This window comes from Herpailurus yagouaroundi, unplaced genomic scaffold (assembly GCF_014898765.1).
Source record: "Herpailurus yagouaroundi ecotype Mexico unplaced genomic scaffold, PumYag 28, whole genome shotgun sequence".
Lineage (NCBI taxonomy): Eukaryota > Metazoa > Chordata > Mammalia > Carnivora > Felidae > Herpailurus > Herpailurus yagouaroundi.
The window spans coordinates 46,676,522-46,701,595 of NW_024412376.1; the positions used below are offsets into that span (position 1 = coordinate 46,676,522).

At 37.2% G+C, this 25,074-nt stretch overlaps 1 protein-coding gene across 9 annotated transcripts in view; it reads left to right on the forward strand.

Moving 5' to 3' along the window:
• INPP4B (inositol polyphosphate-4-phosphatase type II B) overlaps positions 1 to 25,074 on the forward strand; it is a 789,997-nt gene that overhangs the window by 724,164 nt on the left and 40,759 nt on the right. For 8 of the 9 annotated variants that reach the window (XM_040473200.1, XM_040473128.1, XM_040473146.1 and 5 more), the window contains 2 exons: positions 11,802 to 11,914; positions 16,051 to 16,205. In XM_040473200.1, the coding sequence (XP_040329134.1) occupies positions 11,802 to 11,914; positions 16,051 to 16,205 (268 nt within the window). Of the gene's footprint in view, positions 1 to 11,801; positions 11,915 to 16,050; positions 16,206 to 18,151; positions 18,157 to 21,377; positions 21,388 to 25,074 lie in introns of those variants that run through there. The other variant, XM_040473174.1, reaches the window with a different exon arrangement.

Here is a 25,074-nt window from a genome sequence, read left to right on the forward strand (position 1 = left end):
TAAAAAAAAAAAAAAAACTTACTTTTCCTACAATCATCTCCATCTTAGTTTTTAATGAATTCTAGCTTATTTGTTGCTTTGGGAAAAAAAAACATTGAAGTCACATTTGACTCTTCTCTTTTTCTCACACCCCACTTTCAGTCCATCAGAAAATTTCACTGGCTCTATTTCCCAAGTGTGTGCCACCAGCTCCCTCCACCTATATTGTTACCATTCTGTGCAAGTCCTTATTATTCTCACTCTCATATTATGGCAATAAGGTCCGTCTGGTCTTTTGTTTCCTCTCTCAGCCTCACTCAGTTTCTATCACTGCAGCCAAAGTGATCTTTTAAACATGAAAATGAAATCACGTCTCTCCTCCAACTCTTCTGATAGCCCCTACTTTTTCAGCCGACTAAAAACCTAAATTTTTACGGTGGTCTCCAAGGTTCCTTGTTATCTGGCAGCAAATCTGCTGACTCTCCTTTCCTACCTCTCTCCCTCCCTTGCTCTACTCTGCCCCACACTGACTTCTTGCTGTTTCTTGGGACTTTTTCTTGCCTTAAATTCTCTGCCTTAAATTCTCTCCCTATATATGGATCCTTCACTCGTCCCATTAAGTCTTTCCCCAAATGTCACTTTCTTAGTGAGGCCTTTCTTAACTACCGTCTTTATTTATTTCCTTTTAAATTTTAATTAGTTAACATACAGCGCAATATTGGTTTCAGAAGTAAGACTTCAGTAATTCATCACTTACATACAACACCCTTGACTGCCCTCTTTATTTTTTAAAAAATTTCTTATTTACATTTCCTTATTTTTTAAGAGACAGAGACAGAGCACAACTGGGGGAGGAGCAGAGAGAGAAGGAGACACAGAATCCAAAGCAGGCTCCAGGCTCTGTGCTGGAGCCCCACATGGGGCTCGAACTCACAAACTGTGAGATCATGACCTGAGCTGAAGTCAGACACAACCTACTGAGCCACCCACATGCCCCATTGACTGCCCTCTTTAAGATTGCAATCTCCTGGGGCACCTGGGTGGCTCAGTAGGTTAAGAGGCCAAGTTCGAGCCCCATGACCGGCTCTGGACTGACAGCTCAGAGCCTGGAGCCTACTTTGGATTCTGTGTCACTTTCTCTCTCTGCCCCTCGCACACTCCCACTCTGTCTCTCAAAAATGAATTAAAAATATATATATATATTAAAAAAAATTTTTGAATTGCAATCTCCCATGCCTTAGTCCCCTTCTCCATAACACCTACCATCATCTAGTGTACAATACATCATTTACTTTGTTTGGCTGTATCTCCTCAGAATGTAAGCTCCTTGGGGACAAGTATCCTTGTCTATATTTTGACTTTATATCCCAACTACCAAAAACATTATCTGGCCTATAGCTCATACTCCATAACTATTTGTTGAATGAATGAATTAATGAGATAGATGAGGTCATTTATGAATGTTTTAAAGAATCTGATATATAGCAAATATATATATAATACTCACAAGCATCTTGCCAAATGTGTGCCCCTCAGGACACATTTTAAGAAATGCTATAAGGGGCTTGGGATCCAAGATGATTTTGTTAAGTTCACACACCTAGCTAGTGGGTGAACAGGGACTAAGTTCCATATTTCCTGATTCCCAGTTAAGTGTTCTTTTCACTTTTGTACTGCTGCTCTCCCATTGCTGTAGTTCTTCTGATCGTTTCAATTTAAAACTGCAGATTTAAAAAACATTTGCATATTTCCAGCAGCACCTTTATTTTCAGCTCATTGAAGAAGAAACTCTCATGTACTTACCTCTTCAGGCTTTTAATTTTCTCTGATATTAATAAAGATTAAGGGATTTTTTTTTACCTGATATGTCTCTAGAAACACTTCTGTGGCTTTTTGAAAGGAAAAGTGATACAAAACAGTATTCAGTTTTAATTTTCTATGTGCAGGTAAAACCACAGACATAGACTTCTGGTGTCCAATAACTTGTGCACTAGACTGAAGCAACAAATGTAAACAGTACTGCAAATAATAGAGGTAGACATGTACACTCACAGATGCCCATACAGATGGCCGCCCCCCTGTTTATCTCAGCATTGATCTCTGCATCTTCTACGTTACTTCAGGCTCCTCGCAATTTAGACGCATCAGTTTTTTGGTTAGCCCTCTTCTGCTCTAATTTGTATAGGAAAAGTCTAAGATTAGTATATCAGTCAACTTTACATCTTTCTACATTCTTTCCCTCTCACAGGGGCTTCCTTGTTGGTAGAGTAAGTAGACTGAGTCTTGCACTCCAAATTTTACCACTCATCGAAGATTGGCTAGACTCCCAGTAAACCAGCCTACTAAGTCTACATAAAATGCCATGAAGTCAAAAGATATGAATTCAATTGAAAGCTCACTTAGGTGAATCACTTGATGTTTTGAATGCCTCCATTTCGTTATCGATTAAATGAGAATAATCAATATGTATATGCCAATACATCAAAGTACATTCTACCATTATCTCACCAGAGAAAGGGAGTTAATATTTCCAGTCTCAGTGTCTGTGCTAAGAAGATGTCACACTGCACTTATGAATGTTACAGTGACGGATAAGATCATGACTGTATGCACTTTGAGTTTCTCATGAGAGTTATATGTCTCCTTTGTACTAACAAGTCAACTTATTGATCCAGTTAAAATTGATTATAAAGCTCTTCCTATAGTTTGAAGCAACCTGCCTCTTTTCCCCATTCGGTAGTCTCTTTTCCTCTGTCTTGTGTATATTTATTCAAATATAAATACCTATCTATATTAACCTTAACAAATTGTTTTCTTATAATCACTGCTTGTCTGATAATCTTTTTAAAAAAGCATATATCTCGGGGCGCCTGGGTGGCGCAGTCGGTTAAGCGTCCGACTTCAGCCAGGTCACGATCTCGCGGCCCGTGAGTTCGAGCCCCGCGTCAGGCTCTGGGCTGATGGCTCAGAGCCTGGAGCCTGCTTCCGATTCTGTGTCTCCCTCTCTCTCTCTGCCCCTCCCCCGTTCATGCTCTGTCTCTCTGTCCCAAAAATAAATAAACGTTGAAAAAAAAATTTTTTTAAATAAAAAAGCATATATCTCTTTGTGAAATACTATGATAGGAATGAGATCCTGAAATCATCACCATTAGGATAAGTTTATTGGCCCCACAGTGAGGAGTAAGGTGGATATTAAAAATCTTAGGATTCACTTTCCCCTTTGGAAATAAATATCACCTAATTTAACATGAATCTCCTAGGACTCCAGTTTCAGCATAGTATGACATCTAATAAAGAGCCCAATAATTAAAGGTAAATAAACTTTAGTCCCAACTTTTAATTAAACATCAAAGAGCAGACAACTAGCAACTTTATGATGATTCTTTTGAAGTCCTTTTGTCCAAGTTTCTAATTCACTCTATTGAGCATGTCACTCTCTCAAACATTCACTGCTTACTGTGTTGTTTTCCTCAGCCACAAGTGCGAAGTCTTTTGTTTCCTTCTGGTCTACCTTTTCTTACATCCTAAATTCCTCATGCTTCCAGTTCTGCAAAACAAAACTCAGACTCATCTTTGAAGTCAGAGAAGGAGGAGAAACTCAACACTCAAAGATAAAATTATCTTTATCAAGGGATCAGAAAAGATAAGTCTGGTGACATGGATAGTTTAATATATTTTGTTGCTATCAATAAACTATAAATATATGAGAAGCCTAGGTTATAAAACTATAGCTCACTTCAAGCCAAAAAAGGAGCTGTAGGAATGGAATGAAATGTCTACCTTGTGTTTTTATTACCTCTTTCCTTTTCATGTTGGAGCCGCCCAAGGCAGCTTTGTTTCTGTAATCTTCTTCCTCTATTTTACCTCATCTGTACCTTTTTTAATACCTCAGGAGTTCTTTATTTTATTCCATATAGTATGAAATATTAAAGATCTCATTCTTACTTGCCTCCAGGAGCCTAAAGAAGTAACGCAGAGACCTTGGCTATTGGGAAAAAGCCCTGTCTTCTCAACTGTCTTCTCCTGCTTTGTTTTGGCTATCATTCTAGCAATTTGGGAGTCATTTCCTTCCATGTTATCAGAAAGTGGAGCATGGAAGTGCTGAACTGTTCTTTTTTTGGAGATGGCCTCATTATGCATCTGCCCCTCTATGCTGCCATGTGGCCTTGACATATTTCACTGGCAGCCTGGCTCTTACATGGTAGGGAGGTGGGGTACTGGAAATATCTCAGAAGCTGCTTTCCTTTCTGTCCTAAGCTTTAAGAAGTCTATACTTGCTTTGGTTTTCAGACATTTTGTGTGTAATGTATGCTCTCAACAGGACCTTTCTTGCTATTCTTGTCAAAGTAAAATGCAGGGACTTGGGAGTTGCCTTGGGAAAAAGGAAAGGCAGCCATCAACTGCCTTCACTGCTAAGGCAGTGAACACTCACTAGAATGCAGGCAGTGCAACTGGGCTCACAAGAAGCCTCAGCTGGGGAATCTGTGTCAACCTCCTTTCCATACTCAAATTTTCTTCTGTCTGTGCATAAAACTATCTCAAGTATCTGAGGCATTTAGGCTTTTGAGAGTCATCTACCTGCAAACCATCTCCCCCCCAACCCTTTGTAATGACTTGAAACTATTTGGAGATTCAGAAATCAAATCATGAGTGTTTTCTTAACAAAAACAAAAATAGGAAAAAAAATTAATATGTTATAATTCTCTCCTCCCTGCACACCAAGTCCCATGGCCTTCAATGTATGACAGTGAGCAAGGAAAATCCTGAAGAATTTTTAACACAGTTACTTGTAAAGTTGTCTTTTCATTTACTATGGGTGATGCAACCTTGAAATTCATTTAAAAGGAAACAATGAAGGTGTATAGGTCAAAAATATTATTCAGCTCTGTTCAGGTGGGGAGTTTGATATTTGATTTCTTATATTGCCTTTTTCATAAATTGTTAAGTTGGAAATACAATTTAAATAGAGCCAGTTTCACTGGGGCTTTTTTTTTAATATTTTCAAGATTTTACAGCATCCAAAAGAACATAATTTCCAATTTTAAGACATCTCAATGGCTTTCACCTAATTGCATTTGTTTGCTTGCTAGTTTAACTATAGTTAACTATTAACTGTAGTTAATTTAACTATAATTATTTCAGAATTAATTGTAGAGAAGATTTGATATCACAGGATATAGTACTAACCAGGGTAGACTATGAAAGTATTGTTCTTTATATGTTCATTTTTTTCAGTTTATTTATTTTTAAGAGACAGAGAGATAGTGTGCAGGGGAGGGACAAAGAGAGAAAGGGAGAGTGAGAATCCCAAGCAGGCTACATGTTATCAGTGCAGAGCCCAACACGGGCTCTATCTCATGAACCATGATATCATGACCTGAGCAGAAGTCAAGAGTCAGAAGCTTAACAGACTGAGCCACCCAAGTGTCCCTATATGTTTATTTTCAATACTTAAAGATACAGACTCTTACAATTTTTTTCCTTTTGTAGATGTTCTGGTTATTTATTACCAGGTGACAAATTATTCCAAGTTTACTGATATAAAATCAGAAGCATTTTATTTATGCTCACAGATTCTGTAAGCATCAGACAGAGGAAGGTACTCAGACAGAGGAAGTAAAGATGGTTTTTCTGCACTCCATGATATCTGGGACCTCAGCTGGAAAGATTGGTGGGGGGCGGGGGGGGCGGTGTCAGGGTGTCACTTAACTGATTGGGGACTGGAGTGTTCTGCAAGCTTCTGCACTTGCAAGCTTCTGCACTTGCAAGCTTCTGCACTTGCATTCTGACACCTGGGCCACGATGACCTAAGGGCTGGACTTGGGTGAAACTGTTGACTGGAGAACCTAAATAGGAGCCTCCATGTGATTGGGCTTCTCCCAGCATAGTGCCTGGGCTCCTATAGGGAGCACCTCAAGATAGGGAACACAGACAGCAAAGTTCCAAGAGAATCAGACAAGAGCTGCATTGGCATCTATGGCCTGACTCCAAAGTGACATAGCGTCACTTGTGCCATACTCTGTTAGTAAAGACAGTGACAAGCCCACCAGCATTCCAAGGGAAAGTACATAAACTCCATCTCTCAATAGAAGGAGTGTCAAAGAATGTAGAGCCTTGTCTTAAAACCATCACTGTAGAGGTGATTGATGTGCTGCTTTCGAGAGACATTCTAATTTACTTGTCATTTTCTCATCTCTAAAGCAACAATACACGTTTGCAATATGGCTGGTCAATGTTAAAAATGCCTATATTATATAGCCACGTATTTTACCTTAGAATGTTTTTGATTGCAAGTGACAGAAACCCTGACTCAAACTGGCTTGAACAATAAAGAAAATTTATGAACAAAACTGAAAATTCCAAAGGTCAAGCACGCAACCCTTCAAGGGAAGGTTGCTTCAATGGCTTAGCAGTATTGAAAAGACACTTTCCATGCTAATTCATCACTTAACCACTGTTAGTGTAGACTTTATCCTACATCTGGTCCATCTTAAATGATGGCTGGCATGACCAATTATCCCCATGCTCAACTCATACTCAACCAAACAGATAAAGAGGACTTTTCCTCCTCCTTCCACATTTGAGTCCTCAGCTTCACTCAGCTGGGGCAGGAGAGGTCACCCACATACCCATGAAATGATTGCTGAGGTCACGGTCAAGTTCTTGTTCGCTTAGTTTCAAATGCCCATCTCTGAACTGATCCTGATTTCAAGGTGGATGGGATTATATAAATTGACATCAGAGTGGAAGTATGATTGATCCCATTTAAATTTTGTGCCAGCTATGAAGTGGGAAGTAGGTGTGGTGCTGGGAATTCCATTTCATCTTGGAACACTCTGGCAACATAAAGTCATTTGACTGTGAGGTGATGAAGCTATTGCCTTGGCCTCATTAACATCACAGCTCAATCAGGTGAAAGTTTACAGTCCCATTCCTGCTTGCTTGTCAGCACCCCATCTTTGATTCAGGTCAATGTCATAAGGAAGATATTGGTATAAAAAGTGACTCTGTTTTTGGCTCTTATGTTCCATGAGAGAGTGGTAAGAGAACAGTCACGGGGGTTGTGAGTGTTTCTGATTCTGATCTTTGTGTGCACCTCTATGTGTTGAAAGAGTATTTCCTACTTTGGATAAATTCTGACTTTTGCTGAGAAAGTAGGCTTCCTGAGACTGTGGATGCTTTCCTAAGAGCTACTAATGTCTTTCTCTGTTTTTCAGGGTTGACACAGAATCTAACAATGTAGCCGCTTCTGCCCAGACTTTTATTAATTGTTTTCCACTTCAAGTCGATGAAGCATGACAGGGTTATTGTCCTCATTTTGCAGTAGAGAAAATAAGGACAGAGGGTTAAGCAACTCACCTAAGACCACATGTCAGATCAGGGACGGAGTTGGCATCACTTTCTGGGAAGCTTGGTTCCATGCTTTCTTTAAAAAAAAAATTATGAAAGTTTCAAACAAACAAAAAAAGAATACATCATAAGATAACAAACACTAGGGAACCCATCACTCAGCCTCAGAATTTTCTTTTTTTTTTTTTTTTTTTTAAGAAACAACTTACAGATAGAATGAAAGCTCCCTTTCCACACCTTCCAGTTTTAATTCCTCACCTTCCCTTCTCTGAGAAAAGAAGTACCCTGAATTTGGTGTTTTACATTCTCATACACACTTTTACTGCATATATATTATCCATAAAAAATCTGGTAGTTTTACATATTTAACTTTATATTATTGCTACTATTTTGGATGCGTCCCATAATTTTTATTGTTTTGCTCAACATAGTTTTTACTCTATATTCATGCTGATATGTACATATATAATATAGCATGTTTATTGATTTTACCCATTGTATAATGTTACATTTCATGAATATATAACAATTTATCCATTCTCTTTATAAATACTTAGGTGTTTTTTTTTCTGTTGTTGAATATTATAAGCAATAATGCAGTGAACGTTCTTGTACGTTTCACCTGATTTTTTTCTTGAACCTATTTGAAAAAAGAATACTCTTACGGAGATAAGTATGGAGATTTAATTATCCTGTTTAAATTATGTGCTAGAGTAATGCAGGAGTGAGTAGCAAAAAGCAAGACTTGCGATATTTACATTTGAAGAGATTTATTCCAAGTTTAAACTAATCCACATTCCATGTATACCAGGATTTTAAGTTGATTTATCAAGATTTCTCATTTTATCTTAAAATCTCACTTATTAATCCACAATCTAGTCATTACTAATGATACTTCTTTCCAGAACCAGACCTGAATTTCTGTGACCTGCAGGATTTTGGTCAGGTTGAGAAAAAACTGGCAGCAAACAAAGTATTGAATTGGTAGAGATGTGCTCTGAATAAAGCCAGCTTTATCATTATAGAAATAGAAAGAGTGGCCTGAAAATTTTAAGAACATCAGAATGATTTCCTTCTGAAAAGCATGCCCTGGGGAGAAGGGTTGAGATTTCCATGGGACATCATGTCTGTCTTAAAGTGCTCTCTTTATGGGGTAGAAATAGGCTAAGGATGGCCATTTATTTGACTTATATTTAGGATCCTTATAGTATATTTTATATAACTGATTAAAAAATCTTCATGTCAACAGTGAAACGGAATTATTTTGAAAAATCACTATATTTACTCTGGATTCTCAGAATTCTCAAGAAGCTGGTTCATTGTGTTGATACTGGAACTGACTTTTAGGACCACCAGCTAATTGTGAAGACATTGGCACAGATATGGGGGAAATTGTCGGCGTTGGAATTTGGAGACTAGGATTTTTTTACTTCCTCTGACAAGGAACCTTGTGAAAGTCACTTACCATCTTGGATATGGGGTTGCCCTAAGTCAGTAATTTGCAATTTGTTTATGTTGACTCCAGGTTGTTTTATCAGTTTCAAGGGTTGGGACAATAAGAGTAATAATAATAATCACATGGAATAGAAAAGAACATATTCAGGGAACAGTGTTTGCACTAAGGGTAAATATTATGTCATAATTTTTTTGTTACAGAAGGGTGTGTGTGTTTGTGTATGTGAGCATCATGCTGTGGGGCATCATATAAGGTAAAATTCTTACTCTGTATTCCTTTCAAAAATGTTCGAAAGCCATTTGTATCAGGTGACTTCAGAAAATATCTTAGGGACCTGTCAGATATGGTTATGTCCCTATTTAGAATACCCTAATTGCTCCTGTTTTTTAAGATGAAGCCCAAATTTCCTAGCATAACAGAAAAGACCCTTCATAATTTTTGCCTCTGGGACCATGCCCTGCAAGGTCCTGGTGAACGACAAATTCCCTGCTTTGATAGTGCTGTATCATTTCTCCACACTCAAATGCTTTCTGTAACCACAAGGCCTTACTTTTGCTAAAAATTCTTCCATACCCAAGTATTCTTTATGGAATTAGGCACTCCTTCCCTTGGGTCTCTATTATTTTTTTTTCTATTATTATTTTTACTGACTTAATGTCATAGCCCACAGCACATTTCACTGCGGTTAATAATGGTTTAAAATCCATCTCACCCTACTAAACTGTGAAGATTTTGAGGTCAACTCTTTGTATCTTAAGAATTTGGGTTCTTTCCTTTTCTTATGCCTATATTGTGTTCTCCCTTTCTCTTAAAATAACTTTATTCTTTAGAAACAGTACGTGTTCATTTTAAATGTCTCAAATGACATGGGAAGGCAGTTGAAAAATCACCCTAAATCCTACAACCTAACAAAGACCACTGTTAACATCAAAACCGATGTCTCGCTCTGCCTTCATGCATGTATAGAGAGACATAAGCACACACACACGTGCATACACATACAGTGTTATATGAATAAATTCATGCGTTGATCTGACCAATTTTTCCTTTCAACAATGTCAAGGACACTTTATCTGTTAATGATATATCTTTACATGTTTTTAAATGGCTACTTATAATTTTAATTCATTAAGGGCATCAATGGCAGACCTGACTTCTTGTTCCTTGTATACTATCAGTATCAATTAAAAAGCAGCATTATTGTCCTTTTGTTCTTTGGTCAGCTGTAGTCTTGAGCTGTTTTTGTAACTCTCTTTAAGGATTCTGCATTATTCTCCTTCCCTTTATCCTTGGCCTGCATCCTGTTAAAATTTCTGTATATCAGAGAGTCTCCTACCTAGTAATGTGATACTTTTAGTCAGACCTTGTCTTTCTTAAGAGAACCATGTATAGTTACATAGTAAGGGTTTGACTTCTGATAGTTTTTCCATTTAGAGACTAATACAGTGGAATCATGCATATATTTTATATGAATATTTTAAATCTCACCTCCCTAACATAGGGTCTGCATCTCGATTGTACCTGACCTTACCCTCTTCTGTGGTCATGAAATTCGAGATAATATATAATTGTTTTTAATGGATATTTTTATTTTATAAACCACTTTCACTCCTTGGTAGATACAGATCGCTAGTATAGTTCATCAGGATACTTGCTCTACTCTCTGGAGCTGAAGTCAAGAACTACTCAGATGTATTATTTTGATAAAATGAAACATCTGGTACGGTTTTGGAAAGCACGAAGTCTCATTATGATTACAGCTTATTTGTGTCGTGTGTGTTCATGTGTATACGTGTGTGTATGTATGTGTACGTGTGTGTATATGTGTGTTTGTGCACACACGTGTGCATGTATGTGTGTATGTGTATATAAGAGAGAGGGAGAGAGGGAGATCTGATTCAGGAATATTTTAATTTTTTCTTCACTGTTACTGGAGAGCCTACGCACAGTGCATTTTGTGCTTATGGAGTTTGTTCTGTTTTTAGCCTGTATTAAAATTCTCAGGAATTCTTCATCCCTCAGTTTGTGGATTCAATAATAGAACACATTTTCATACTGTACAGCATTAATCCAACAACTCTCCTAGAAAGCCTTTTTGTTTCCGTCTCTATATTCTGATCTCGAACCCCATCTCACCAAGTCTCAGGGACATTTGTGTCATGATGTACATTGCCTTAGGTTTTAATATAAAATGTGTGCCATTTATTACCTACACTCTAGTTATTAGCATGTAGAGATGTGAGCAATCAGTCATTTCCTGTTCCCTACCTAATTATCTCATATAATTAACTATCACCTCTCATGTTGTTCCTCTTTCCATGACCTACCTGTGCTCCTTAATAGCAGTTGCTCCCAACCAGGATAGATTTTGCCCTCAAGAAACATTTGGAGACATTTTTAATTGCCACAGGAAGGGTACTATTGGTTTCTAAATGGTAGAGGTCAGGGATGCTGCCTAACATCCTACATGGCAGAACATAAACCCATTCCCCACAATGAAATACTATCCAGTCCAAAATGTTAATAGTGCTGAGGTTAAGGAATCTTGCTATGGAAACTGACTTCATGGGTTTTTTTTTTTTTTTTTTGGAACTTTCAGATTTCTCCCACCCCTGAGGTGTTCAGTGTAACATACCCTCTTGTTTCAGACTACTTAGTAGCGAAAAGTGACTATAAGATAATAAAGTATAAAATTCTACCTCATGTCTCATCCAAATCATGCTTTAGTTGAAGTGAGGCAGCAACCATCATCAAAAATGTTTCCCTTATTAGTAAAATTATAGTATATGAAAATTGACATTACCACAGTAGCACAGAAGAGGCAATGGAGGAAACTGAGGCATATTTTAAGAAAAGAATAAAGCTGGAGGGATTAATAAATATGATTATTCTCAGATGCTCTCTGCTCCGAATGTTATTTGTTGTCATGGAAGTTCTATTTGCTCTTACACTGAGCACATCTCCATGGGCAGCTTAATACTATCACCCTTATTTTCTCCTTTTTTTTTTTCCCCAGATATTTCACATTTTCAAGAACAAAATGATTTAAAAGGATTACTAGAAAATCTCCATCAAAATATCCAAGCCAAAAAAAGAAAGAATGTAGAAATCATGTGGCTGGCTGCAACGGTAAGCACTCTCCAGCCAGATCTTATTCCGTCACTGTGCTGACCAGTAAGCATCATCGAGTATCTGCTATGTAGGGTTCAACCTCTGCACTTTGGGTTACCGGATGTCATCCTCCATCATCAAGGGGATTAGGCATTTTCAAGGCTGTTGGTAGTTCTATTAATATACTAGAACAAGAGATGGAAGAAGATGCACTCAACGAGAAAGAATTTTACTTATTGGCTTTTCTTGTACATCCTGGATGTTTGACACTTAGAAGTGAGAGTGAAGTCTCTGTGATTTTCTTCATATTACACGTTGCAACGTCAATCACCCATATCAATCAGGATTTTGAAGTGCTACTCTAGAGACATATGGTTTCTTTTTTTTTTTAATTTTTTTTCAACGTTTATTTATTTTTGAGACAGAGAGAGACAGAGCATGAACGGGGGAGGGGCAGAGAGAGGGAGACACAGAATCGGAAGCAGGCTCCAGGCTCCAGGCTCTGAGCCATCAGCCCAGAGCCTGACGCAGGGCTCGAACTCCCGGACCGCGAGATCGTGACCTGGCTGAAGTCAGACGCTTAACCGACTGCGCCACCCAGGCACCCCGAGACATATGGTTTCAACAGAATGCGGTTATCAGATCTCTGACTGAAAGGCTCAGTAAGGCTCCTGGACATATTGTTCAATTAATGAGCTTGTAAATGGGTTTGTTAATTTAGATATTAGCATAGAATTTATTACTGATGAATTGCTCTTGGGGTAATGAGCTATATTTTCTATGGTTCTTTCTCATTTAATGGTACCCTCAGGGTAGAAGTTCTGCCTTATTTCCTACCCCAGGTTTCTACTAGAGGGAGGGAGAGAATAGTGCCTATAATTTTTAACTTCTTGTCTGGCAACCATTCAGGCAATAGCTCACATGAACTTACGAATTTTGTTAAGCATTCACACCCAAAGATCCTTTCCTAATAAGAGGATCAGAAAAGGGACACTTTGGAGACCTTTATGATGAATGCCATATTTGTAGTTACTACACACGGTTACTTGTGTAATTTGGAGTTCAGTAACTGATCTTCTGACATAACTATTCATTCTGTATCAGTAGCATTTAAAACAAAGCCTTGTCCCTACTGCCAGTGTTCAATTACAATCCAATATTACTTACTCTCTTCTGGGAAAAATGAATGGATAATTTACCATGAGTCTATATAAAATAATTTACCAAGAACAAGGCAGAGGAAATCTGTGTTAGCTTCCCTTTATGCCCTCTTGGAGCCCCAGGGAAGAACATCCAAGGTAACAATATGAAACGTTGCTTTCAGGCAGCTCATTTACACTGGCCCCATTTAGCACCATACTGCATTACAGGAAGGTTGTTTTTAATAGCTTCCCCCTCCCAGTGTGGCTGCTCTTTATATCTTCAAAGACTCCTATGGTTGTCAATTCTCACAAAAATTTCACAAAGGTGGGTCGTGTGCTATTTTTGCTATTTTACTAATGTGATAATAGGAAGGTAATTTGATCATTTACCAATGCTTTCTGACAACTTAGGAACATATACATATGTCATTATAGACATATCATGAAGTTATGTAAATTGATAAATGAAGGATATGCACATGCAAACACAAATGTACGTTTTCTCTTAGTACATGTTGTTATACCATTTGAATGTATTTTTAAAAGTTTTCCCATGAATCTCATTCATTCCTGGGATTCTTTTTTGAAACTTAAATACTGACGAAATATAGCTCACTCACAACTTAATCATTGAATGGATGGTTGTCTGCCTTGAAAAATACAGGGAACCCACAGTGTGCAAATTTGGCATTATGTAGCAACACTGACTTTATTATTACAGCATTTCTTTAGGCTGATACCTCAGTTTCAATATCCTCTTTTTAAATCAAAGACTTGGGTACTACTTTTACAATGAAGAAATGTGGAAATTCCCTTTGACATTTTCCAAAAAGCTTTTATTTCTGTCTCTATTTCATTTTCTTCTCTTTTAAAACCTATTAATTAAATATTGCTCTGTTAATATTTTACATTCTCATAGAAAAAACATATAAAGCTATTTGGTTTTATCTTGATTACATTTTAAACAATAAAAAATGAGAATTTAAAGAGACCAAATGCCTATCAAGTGTGTTAAATTAAGTTCAGGGTCACCTTGGTGCTCAGTCAGTTAAGGGTCCGACTTCAGCTCAGGTCATGGTCTTCACGGTTCTGGAGTTCCAGCCCCACATCAGGCTCTGTGCTACCAGGTCCTCTGATCCTCTGTCCCCCTCTCTCTGCCCCTCCCCTGCACTCACTCTCTCTATATATCAAAAAATAAACATTTAAATTAAGTTCATATAGTTCAAAGAAGTTATAGAAATAAGGAAACCAAGACCCAACCTGCCCACTCTGATTTAATTTACCCTGCCTCCTCTTGATTTTAAATTTAGAACATCAACTATCCTTAGTAGGTTAGTTGACTATAGTAGAGGCCACACATTTTTTTAAAAAAAATTCTTTTTCAATGTTTTAATGTTTATTTATTTTTGAGAGAGAGAGGGAGAGAGACAGAGTGCGAATGTGGGAGGTGCAGAAAGGGAGACACAGAATCTGAAGCAGGCTCCAGGCTCCGAGCTGTCAGCAGAGAGCCCGACGTGGGGCTCGAACCCACAAACCGCGAGATCATGACCTGAACCAAAGTCAGACACTTAATTGACTGAGCCACCCAGGCACCCCAGTAGAGGCAACACATTTTAAAGAATATTCATTCTTTTAAAAATCATATCAGATAAGTGGCATTGGGGTCTATATTTCATTGCAATGAATATAGTCAAGTCTTTGCTGTTTTATGTTTAAAATTTTGAAATATTTTTTTTATTTGAAAAGATTAAAGTTTTACAGATAAAAAAGATTTTATGGTGAAATCATGCTTTCATATTTCTCTAGTTGCTTATATTTGAAATGGTGAGAAAGTACCAAAGTTCTAATAAGGACTTGTAAATCCTAGTGTAAGTATCAAATTCACAATTAAAACATGGTAAAAATCCTTGATAAGCTGTATCATTATATGTTTTCCTTAAAGCAGAAAACTGTTAAGGCAGATATCTGCTGTAAAATATTCTTAAATTGATCTTCCTTAAGTTATCTGATGTCAGATAATAAAGCAAAACTGCATCGTATCACATTAGATTTATTTTAATTGCATGTTGATTAGTATTGTTGACACTAATGTAGACTATTGGTATCTCATATCAGAGCCCTACCATAAGACAGGGAAGAGAAAGGAATGGAATGGTTCACCTGCTAACCATAGACAAGAGAATACTGCTGCTGAGAGATTTTTCTCTTGACTTACATTGGAATAACAAAAGAAAGAATTTACAAAAAGAAACAGAACAGAAATTAAAGTCTCAGTCCTTGGCATCATGTAAACCCACATTAGCATCCGGGTTCTGCTCAGTTATGCGCAAGTTACCTAACCTGGCTAAACCTCAATTTCTTCATCTGTAAAATAAGAATGATTAAATCTTCTTCCAGGGTTCCATATGAAATCTATTAGCGTCGTACCTGGTACAGTAGATGAGTGATTTACAGTGACTATTTTGGTGTCCTTCTTCCTACTAGTTACATTAATGAGTGGTTAGTGGTTCACTTATCTGCTGCGCTGGTGCCCTGTGGATGTTTGAAATCTCGTACCATAAAACCAAACCTAGCAAAGTTTTCTTAAATATAAATTAAGAAGATGTTAGCTATTTAGGATTCAAATCAAGTATCTGATCCAGGAAACATAGTTTTATTTTCCCTTCACAATTAAGGTGTTGCTCCTCAGCTGTGATTATTACTGTCCTCCACTGCAGTTCAGGCCCCCTCTCAGGGGGCATTGCTGCCTCTGCTGGGTATTTACCATCTCATATGGCTTCAACAGCCCCACATGTCACACACCACATACAAAGAACTAAATAAATTCAATCTGTTCCACTAGCTTTTGAAATGAAAAGATAATGTTTTTCATTTGCTAGGGCAGATTGAACCAATTGACTGTCATAAATTAACATAAATTTGGTGTGTTTGGATAAGAAGTGTTTAGAGGAGTCCGACACCTTAGAGTAATCTACAAATGAACAATAAATTGTTCATATGTCTGTGTTACAGATTTGTCGCAAACTAAATGGTATTCGTTTCACCTGTTGCAAAAGTGCCAAAGACAGGACGTCCATGTCGGTGACTCTTGAACAGTGCTCAATCTTGAGAGATGAGCACCAGCTGCACAAGGACTTCTTTATCCGAGCCCTGGATTGTATGAGAAGGTATGCCACATGTCTTCAACTTTCTTTCTTCTAAGGTCATTTTAAAGTTTTAGGTTTTTTTCCAAATACATATTTTACTAGAGGACTAAATATATAGTAACTTCACCGCATTTCCATGGTTCATAGCTCATGGCATGAAAGATAAAATAATGTTAAGTATTCCCCCTACTGATTTTAGGCAATAAAATACAATGTGGATGGATTTTGATAATAGCGTATTAGCTCATTTAGATCCAAGTTTTAAAGGGCTCTAGTCCCTTTTTATATCGCACTTGAAGAACAATTTCTTTATATATTAGGAATTGTGAATATGTACAAAATAAAACTAAGTCTTTATCCAAACAAAATCTTCCCTAACTGCAACTAACACGTGATCTTCCCAATGTCTGGTAGGGTCTCCAGGTCAGTCACCTGCTTCCTAAAATTTATTTTCACATCATCCATCAGGAAGATGGGATGACACCAATACTTTTAAAATAGAGAATTAATATTGTTACTCTACCGACATTTAAAATGCTATGCCTGAAGTCATGTTTCTTGATTCATTTCCACAGTAATTAAATCTAAAGTCTAAGCCATAATGGGAAGGAAAAAGTGCCTCATTCACAATGTCTGTCAGCAAGGACACACGTTAATTAAAAAGTTAAGCGAAATTGTCTCTTTGCTGCAAAGACTGACTCAGAAGCACACCCGATAGCATGGCACAGGCTCTCTGTTCCCAGAAAGTAATGTCCTGTGATGCTCTAGAGACACCTGCTTCTTATCTGGCATATCATTAGCTTCTACTTTTTTTTTTTAACTGCTGCAGCCTTTCAGTGGGGATGTGGACGCTTGCCTGCGCTTATCCTGTGCCTGCATATTTTCCTCAGTAATGAGAGGTTTCTGAAGCCCTCTCTGTTACCCCATTTCATGTCTCTTGGCATTTTCATTGTTCAGTGGAGTTCTATCATAATTTTTTGACAAATGTATGAGTATGTCTTAGAGGCCTGACATGAACATCTGAGCCATATAAAGCACATTGGTTGGTATAGAAAACTTCTTTTAAAAATAATCTCTCAGCACTAATGGGAAGAATTCAGAATCTGAATCTGAAATCCTCTAATGTGCATAAAAAGAATACAAATTTTCACTATGGATAGAACAAAGGTACTAGGTGGGGAGAGAAGGAACACATGTTATTGGCCAGATATACCAGAGGACTACAATGGTTCAACAAACAGGCATTTTCTGGAAGGTGCAATTGTTGCTTATTTTAAGGCAGATGTAAAAAGGGACCCTTAAATTATAAAGATAATTCTTTCAAATTGGTGAATAAAAGATGTATTTGTCATATACATGTTAAACCATAAAACTACATAGTGTGGTATTGCATAAAGGTTGTACAGAAACAACATTATATATGTAACATACTTGCTCAGGACATAACATTTATGAGGTTGATTCTTGGCTTGTTAAACAAACTTAAGTATAAAAAATTTAATCTAAAAACACTAAAGATCCTAATTTCCATATCACCACTTCTCTGGGGGATCAGTATATATATTTATATATATATATATTTTTATACATTTCAAATCTGTCAAATTTATCATTTGGTTTTGTGAATACATGAGGGCTGTGTGAGGCTTGGAGGGCTGTGTGTGTGTGTGTGAGTGTGTGTGTGTGTGTGTACCTGTGTTTACGGGAAACAAGTGGTGTTCTTTTCTTTAATAACTACCGTCATTTCCTTCTTTGGGTATTCTGTATCACAATCTAAGCCCATTGGTTTATGAGTTCTGTCAAAATAGCAAAGTAAATGAGAGCATGGGGCTTGGGAGCCAGTGACCCAAGTTTGAATGTAGCCTATACGTTGCTTACTAGCAATGAGAAGGTTAATGTCTTACTGCCTCTAATGCCTTAGGCAAGTTAGTCAACCTCTTGATGACTCAGTTTCCTCATATATAAAGCAGATGTGATAAACTCTTCTTAGGAGTTTCTTGAGGATTAAATGAATTGGTATGTGTAAAGTGATTAGAACAGTGTTTGACATACAGCGATCACTGTATATTTGTTATGTCAATAAAAAATAAATATCAAGGGTCATGATGTTAACATTCTGATCTTCCAGGTACAGTAAAATCTAGCCAACCATGGTGCCTATAATCTTTATGAATATATTATGACAAAAGGTTTGACTCCAATACCATCTACTAAAATAAAGTCTACTGCTGATTCTTATAAATAAGGTTTCAAATGCAATGTTTTATCTATTTAAGGAAAGAGTTCTTTAAATGCCACCTTAAAGTGTGCATGTGTTTACAAATGCCGTGCCAATTATGGGTGGACTGTATTCGTCACAGTAAGCCTGGATAGATTTCTTGTAAATATTTTTTTACGTTAATGTGTATTCTTACACGCCCTTAGAATTTGAGTGATATATTTGAGATCAAAGAGTCACTCTAGAAATCTAGTGAAACCTCCTTTACTTTATAAATAATGAAACTGAGCTCTAGAATGTTTTGGCAAAAACTTCACATAGAAAATATTAGAGCCAGCACTCAAACATAGATGACCTTGTTATACTTTAAAGTTATTCTCTTTGTACCAAATAAAATAAAATAACATCACTTAGAACTATTTGGTAATGTATTTGGCACCTTCAAATCTGTTAGTTAAAATACAGTTGACCCTTGAACAACACAGGTTTGAACTGCTTGGGTCTACTTATATGCAGATTTTTTTATAAGTACTTTATGTTCTTATGATTTTCTTAATAGTATTTTCTTTTTTCTAGCCTGCTTTATTGTATGAATACAGTATATAGTACACATAATATACAAAACATGTTAATCACTGTTTATGTTATCAGTAAGGCTTCCTGTCAACAGTAGGCTATTGCTAATTAAGTTTTAGGGGACTCAAAAGTTATACATGGATTTTCCAATGTGCAGGGGTACAGTGCCCCAACCCCTCTGTTGTTCAAGGGTAAAGTGTATTACATAAGTCCTATAACTCATAAAAAATGTGTGCTTTTATAAATTTCAGACTGTGTAGAAGACTAGAGTAACCTGCTCAAATCCTGAGACCTTGAAGAGCAAATTCTAGTTCTAGAACATCAACTGTTTAATTTCAACCTTATCTACTATGTTCACCATTGTACAAGGGCATTGAGCACAGTGTCTGGTCCAGAGTAAGATGAATATAAATACGGGTTGAATAAAGGAAGAACAATCCAAATAGGAATTCATAATGTTGCCTTCTGTTTTTCAGAACTATGTATCAACTTTGTTGTCTTTTTTTTAAATTATGTTTTCAATTATATTCAAGACAGTAATTTAGTTCTTACTCTTATATCTAAGCCTTGTTTCCTGGGGTTGCCCTTGGGTCTCTGTAGTTTGGTGGCCAATGATAATAAGCCAGATAGAAGTTGTGCTCAGACAACTCAATCCAATAAGGTTTCCAAACACTGTTGATGTATCTGTTGATTGTGAACATATTCAAAGTTCAGGCATTTTCAAACCTGCTCCCTTTTATTTCCACCAGGCCTGTTAGGTCCTGCTAGTTGGCCAGGATGTGTGAAAGTTTATCAAATCCCTCCATGGCTCTCTCATTTTCAGGATCTCCTGGTTAGATTAATGGCTAGTCTGGGAGCAACCCCAGTAGAACCGCGATCTCAGGCTAGCCAAGAGGTCCACTGTCCTCATCCAAGAATACTGGTGTTTCAGACAATTCCTGGGAGTGGCATTTCCCCCAGAGTGGTCAAGTGCTCCGCCAGCTCACCCTAGTAGAACTTGAGCTGAAAGGGGCAGGGATGGGAGCAGTGCCAGGCAGGAAGGCCACACACTTCCTCTCTTCTTACCCCCTGTCAGCAGTTTTCCAGGAAGAACCAGTTCTCAACTTGTTGCTTGACTTCAGTTGATTACCAGGGTCCTGAAATGGGTGTTTTTGACTTTCCATTTCCTAGTATTTTTCATTGTCATAGTTTTTTGGAAGAAAGAGGATTTTCAGAACTCCTTGGTCTGCCATCTAGGAAATCCCACCCTCAGACAGTGGCTTTAAAATGCATCTCAAACTGTTTCTGGAGTTTTTAAATATTACTTATGTTTGGACCCTATTGGTTTATAATTGGGAAATCTGAGGTGGATCCAGGAATCTAAATTTTTCAAGAACTTTACTGATATTCTGGGACACAACCTTGGATTTAAATAAATCAGTGTTTTAAAGGAGTTTGATTTTTATGCTTTTGAAAATATTGGTTTTTTAATTTTATTTAACATTAATTACAGTTTACCTTTGAATTATTCTAACTACCTTTCAGGCTATTTACTCTGGATTTTTTTTAAGTTCATCGAGGTTATAATATTGCCATTTTTTAGTTTTACTTTTTCCTTATCTCTATTAAATTTTTCAATTGTATTGTGCTTCTCTCTGTTCAGATTATTTATGAATAAACAAAATGTCATAGATAAAGAGAACTAAATAAAGCTTCATTGGGCTGCTTAATCAGAAACTTACTCACCGGCATAAGCTCTGTGAGAGGAGGTATTTTTATTTTCCTTTGTCCATTGCAGCCTTCCAGGATCTAGAGCAATGCCTAATGATATCAGGTTCTCAACAAATGTTCAATGGATGGATGGATGGATGGATGGATAACACAGGTTTCTAAAATGTTCAGGTCATATATATATATACACACACACACATATATATATATATATATACACACATATATATGTGTGTGTGTATATATATATATATATATATATATGTTAGGAAGTTTTGCACATATATAGGCATTTAGAATTAGATAGATTTAGAATTAGATAATTAGATTAGATAATTAGAATGAAATTATCACTCAGTTATGACATATTTACAAGCAAAAGTTCCAGAAGATGAAATTGAAAGCTTTGGAGAGGTTATGATTAAAAAAAAAACTATCTTAATGCATATTCTGAATCCTTCCTTTGTACTATTTTCAAAAATTTCACTCTCTTCCTACATAGCCAATATTACTCACAGGTGCACATTACTGAGACGTGCCTTTGGTTATAATCTGCTTGGCTGAAATAGCAAAAGGGCTTCCTCAGAATAGAAAGTTAGCAGAGTATCTGGGAAGATCTGGTTCTGTAAAGAACTCTTAGTAATTGCCTATATTGCAAGACAAAAACAATGATTCTCAACCCTCATTAGAAACCCTGGGTTTGGGGCACCTGCGTGGCCTAGTCAGTTAAGCATCTGACTCTTGATTTTGACTCAGGTCATGATCTTGTGGTTTGGTTTGTGGGTTAGATCCCCGTGTTGGCCTGTGTTAACAGCACAGAACCTGCTTGGGATACTCTGTATCCTTCACACTCTGCCTCTCTCTCTCTCTCTCTCTCTCTCTCTCTCTCTGTCTCTCTCTCTCTCTCTGTGTCTCTGTGTCTCTCTGTCTCTCTCTCTCTCTCAAAATAAATAAACATTTTAAATAGAAAGAAAGAAAGAAAGAAAGAAAGAAAAAGAAAGAGAAAGAAAGAAAAAGAAAGAAACCCTGGGGTTTGGGGGCTGAATGGCAAGAGTCCTTCTACAAACTAGCTTCTGGGATGGAGACTAGGTGGAGAACCACTTGACTGAAGTCAATCTCATTTAAACCTGCCACATTGCAGTAATTTATTTTAGTGGCTTTGTGGTAAGACTATTAGCGTGATATATCTCTCCTTTTTTTAATTTTATTTAAATCTAAATTTGTTAACATGTAGTGTAATAATGGTTTCAGGAGTAGAACTTACTGATTCATCACTTACGTATAACACCCAGTGCTCATCCCAACAAGTGCCCTCCTTAATGCCCATCACCCATTTAGCCCACCCCCCATACAACACCCCTCCAGCAACCCTCAGTTTGTTCTCTGTATTTAAGAGTCTCTTATAGTTTGCCTCCCTCTCTTTATCTTCTTTTTCCATCCCTTATTCTATGTTCATCTATTTTGTTTCTTAAATTCCACATATGAGTGAAATCATATGATATATATCTTTCTGCGACTTATTTTGCTTACCATAGTACATTCTAGTTCCATCCATGTTGTTACAGATGGCAAGATTTCAAGCTTTCTGATTGCCGAGTAATATTCCTGAGTGTGTGTGTGTGTGTGTGTGTGTACCACATCTTCTTTATTCATTCATCAGCCAAAGGACATTTGGGCTCTTTCCATAATTTGGCTACTGTTGATGGTGCTGCCATAAACATCAGGATACTTGTGCCCCTTTGAATCAGCATTTTTGTATCCTTTGGATAAATACCTAGTAGTGAAACTACTGGGTTGTCGGGTAATTCTATTTTTAATTTTTTGAGGAACCTCCATACTGTTTTCCAGAGTAGCAATACCAGTTTGCATTCCCGCCAGCAGTGCAAAAGAGTTCCACTTTCTCCACACCCTCACCAACATCTGTTGTTTCCTCGGTTGTTTATTTTAACCATTCTGACAGGTGTGAGGTGGTATCTCATTGTGGTTTTGATTTGTATTTCCCTGATGATAAGGGATGTTGAGCATCTTTTTAGGTGTCTGTTAGCCATCTAATTGTCTTCTTTGGAAAACTGTCTGTTCATGTCCTATGCCCATTTCTTCGCTGAGTTATTTGTTTTATCCTTTCTTTGAGTTTTGAAGTGTATGTGTATTGACAAATTCTCCCTTGATCATGTATAGTGGAAAGTTACAAAATGGTGGCTGCGTAATTGGCAGACTTTTTTTTTTTTTTTTTATAGAAAGGGATAATGCAATATCAGCACTCAGTTTTTGGTTATGGAATCTCCATGATGCTAAGATCCCTTTTGTCCCAGTGCATTTACAGACAGAATTTTTAGCAGAGACTTTTGAGTTTATATTTCATTAATAGACAATTAGGAATGGGTTTTAAATACAAAATTTGACTAGATTATAAAATGTCATGCTCTATGGAAAAATGATTGTGTTGGGAAATTTAATACCCACTAAAAAGTAAATTAAAATGAAAATACCAGTGCAATCTTATTTCCCTTAACAGGAACCCAGGGATGATGTGTATATACAAGGTAACAATGTGACACCATATTGCTCAGTTGTCTGTAACTTTTATTTTCCTTATGGTACATTCCTCTGCAATCTGTCATTCTATAGTGGCTCCTTAAAATTAAGATAGTTGATATGCCGTTAGTAAGATTAATCAGGGCTTATTTCACCATACAACCTATTTGTCACCCTTTAGATACAGGGCTTTCATCATTCAAGTTTAGTAAATAATTAATTCATAAGAGAGAGACTAAAAGGCCCATCAGCCACATTGAGTTTTAATATCTTATTGAATGTCCTATTTTCAACATGTTGCACCTGAAATTTATGCTATTTCTATTTCACAACTTGTCAAATGTTCTGCTTTATAAACAAGTGATCCTTAACCAATTGATGTCAGTAAATGTTTTATTTCTCATGTTTTGCATTCTCTGTGAGATTTACTTTTGAGTCATGTAGTTCATTTGTGTTAAGATAGAAAACTTTATTTTTTTCTTTTGTTAGTCTTGTTTTTATTTCATCTTACTTTTGTTTGATTGTACAAGTCAGAGAAAAGGTGCTACTATTTCATATTATCTATTTCAAATATTGAAGTGAATAATAAGCATTATAGACAGAGGCAATGGAAGCTTTCTGTTATATCCTGACTACTCGAAAGGGATGTGTTTGTGTAGAACAGCATAAGCAGGAACAGTTTTTCCATTATCACTAAGCATTATCTCTTCCCTTGAGAACTTCAGTACTGTATTGCTGCATTACTTCAGTCCGTATCTGTGATGAATGACAGCAATAAGCCCAGATGGAGTCACCTTCATCTTAGGGTTGCTAATAGTTATGTGAAAACTGACCCCATATGGATGTTTTTGCTTCAATTTACCATAAGGTGAAAGAGAGTGCAAAGAATGCACTTTTTAAAAAAACCTTGTTGGAGCAAGCATCTTTTTTTTTTTAATTTTTTTTTTCAACGTTTATTTATTTTTGCGACAGAGAGAGACAGAGCATGAACGGGGGAGGGGCAGAGAGAGAGGGAGACACAGAATCAGAAACAGGCTCCAGGCTCTGAGCCATCAGCCCAGAGCCTGACGCGGGGCTCGAACTCACGGACCGCGAGATCGTGACCTGGCTGAAGTCGGACGCTTAACTGACTGCGCCACCCAGGCGCCCCAAAGAGCAAGCATCTTTTAACAAGATATCCACAGATGAACCATCAAAAGAAAACTGAACTCATTGGAAAAATTGAAGAATTATCTATCGAAAATCTTTCAACTTCCTGAACAAAGCGTGTGTGCTGATTTTAGGTAATCTTCATGCATTTGTTGCAAATCATATTATTTTGTTAACTAAAAAACTTGTGATTTGGAGGTCTATTTTTTCTTCCTAATTTGTTTTGTGTATTAGATTTGTTTTCTACTAGCAGTGGCGTGAGACCCTGTGCTTGTCATCCAGAGCAGTTACCAGCTTTGCACACACATTTGCTCTTGTAATTATTACCTGAGGGCCTAGAAATACAAGTTTATGGAATATATGTTTTTTCATTTCATTTAATGGAAACACGTATAAATGAATTTAATTAAAATAGATGTAACTTCTGCCACAAACATGAGTTTTTAGAGGCAGGGAGATCTGGGGTTAGATCCTTATCCTAACACTCATCGTCTGTACATCTATGGACAACTTAATCCCCAGGCTTCAGTTTCCTCCCCTGTCCTGTGGTGGTTGTGTTAAATGACATAGCTCATTTAAAGTTTCCGTGCCCAGTGGTGTTAGGTGCTCTGCTTGCTCCCATGCTCTCCCCATTGCCACCTACCCTGCCTATTCTTCCCCAGCCCATGTTTCTCCTCCATGCCTCTTCAGATATTCCTGAAA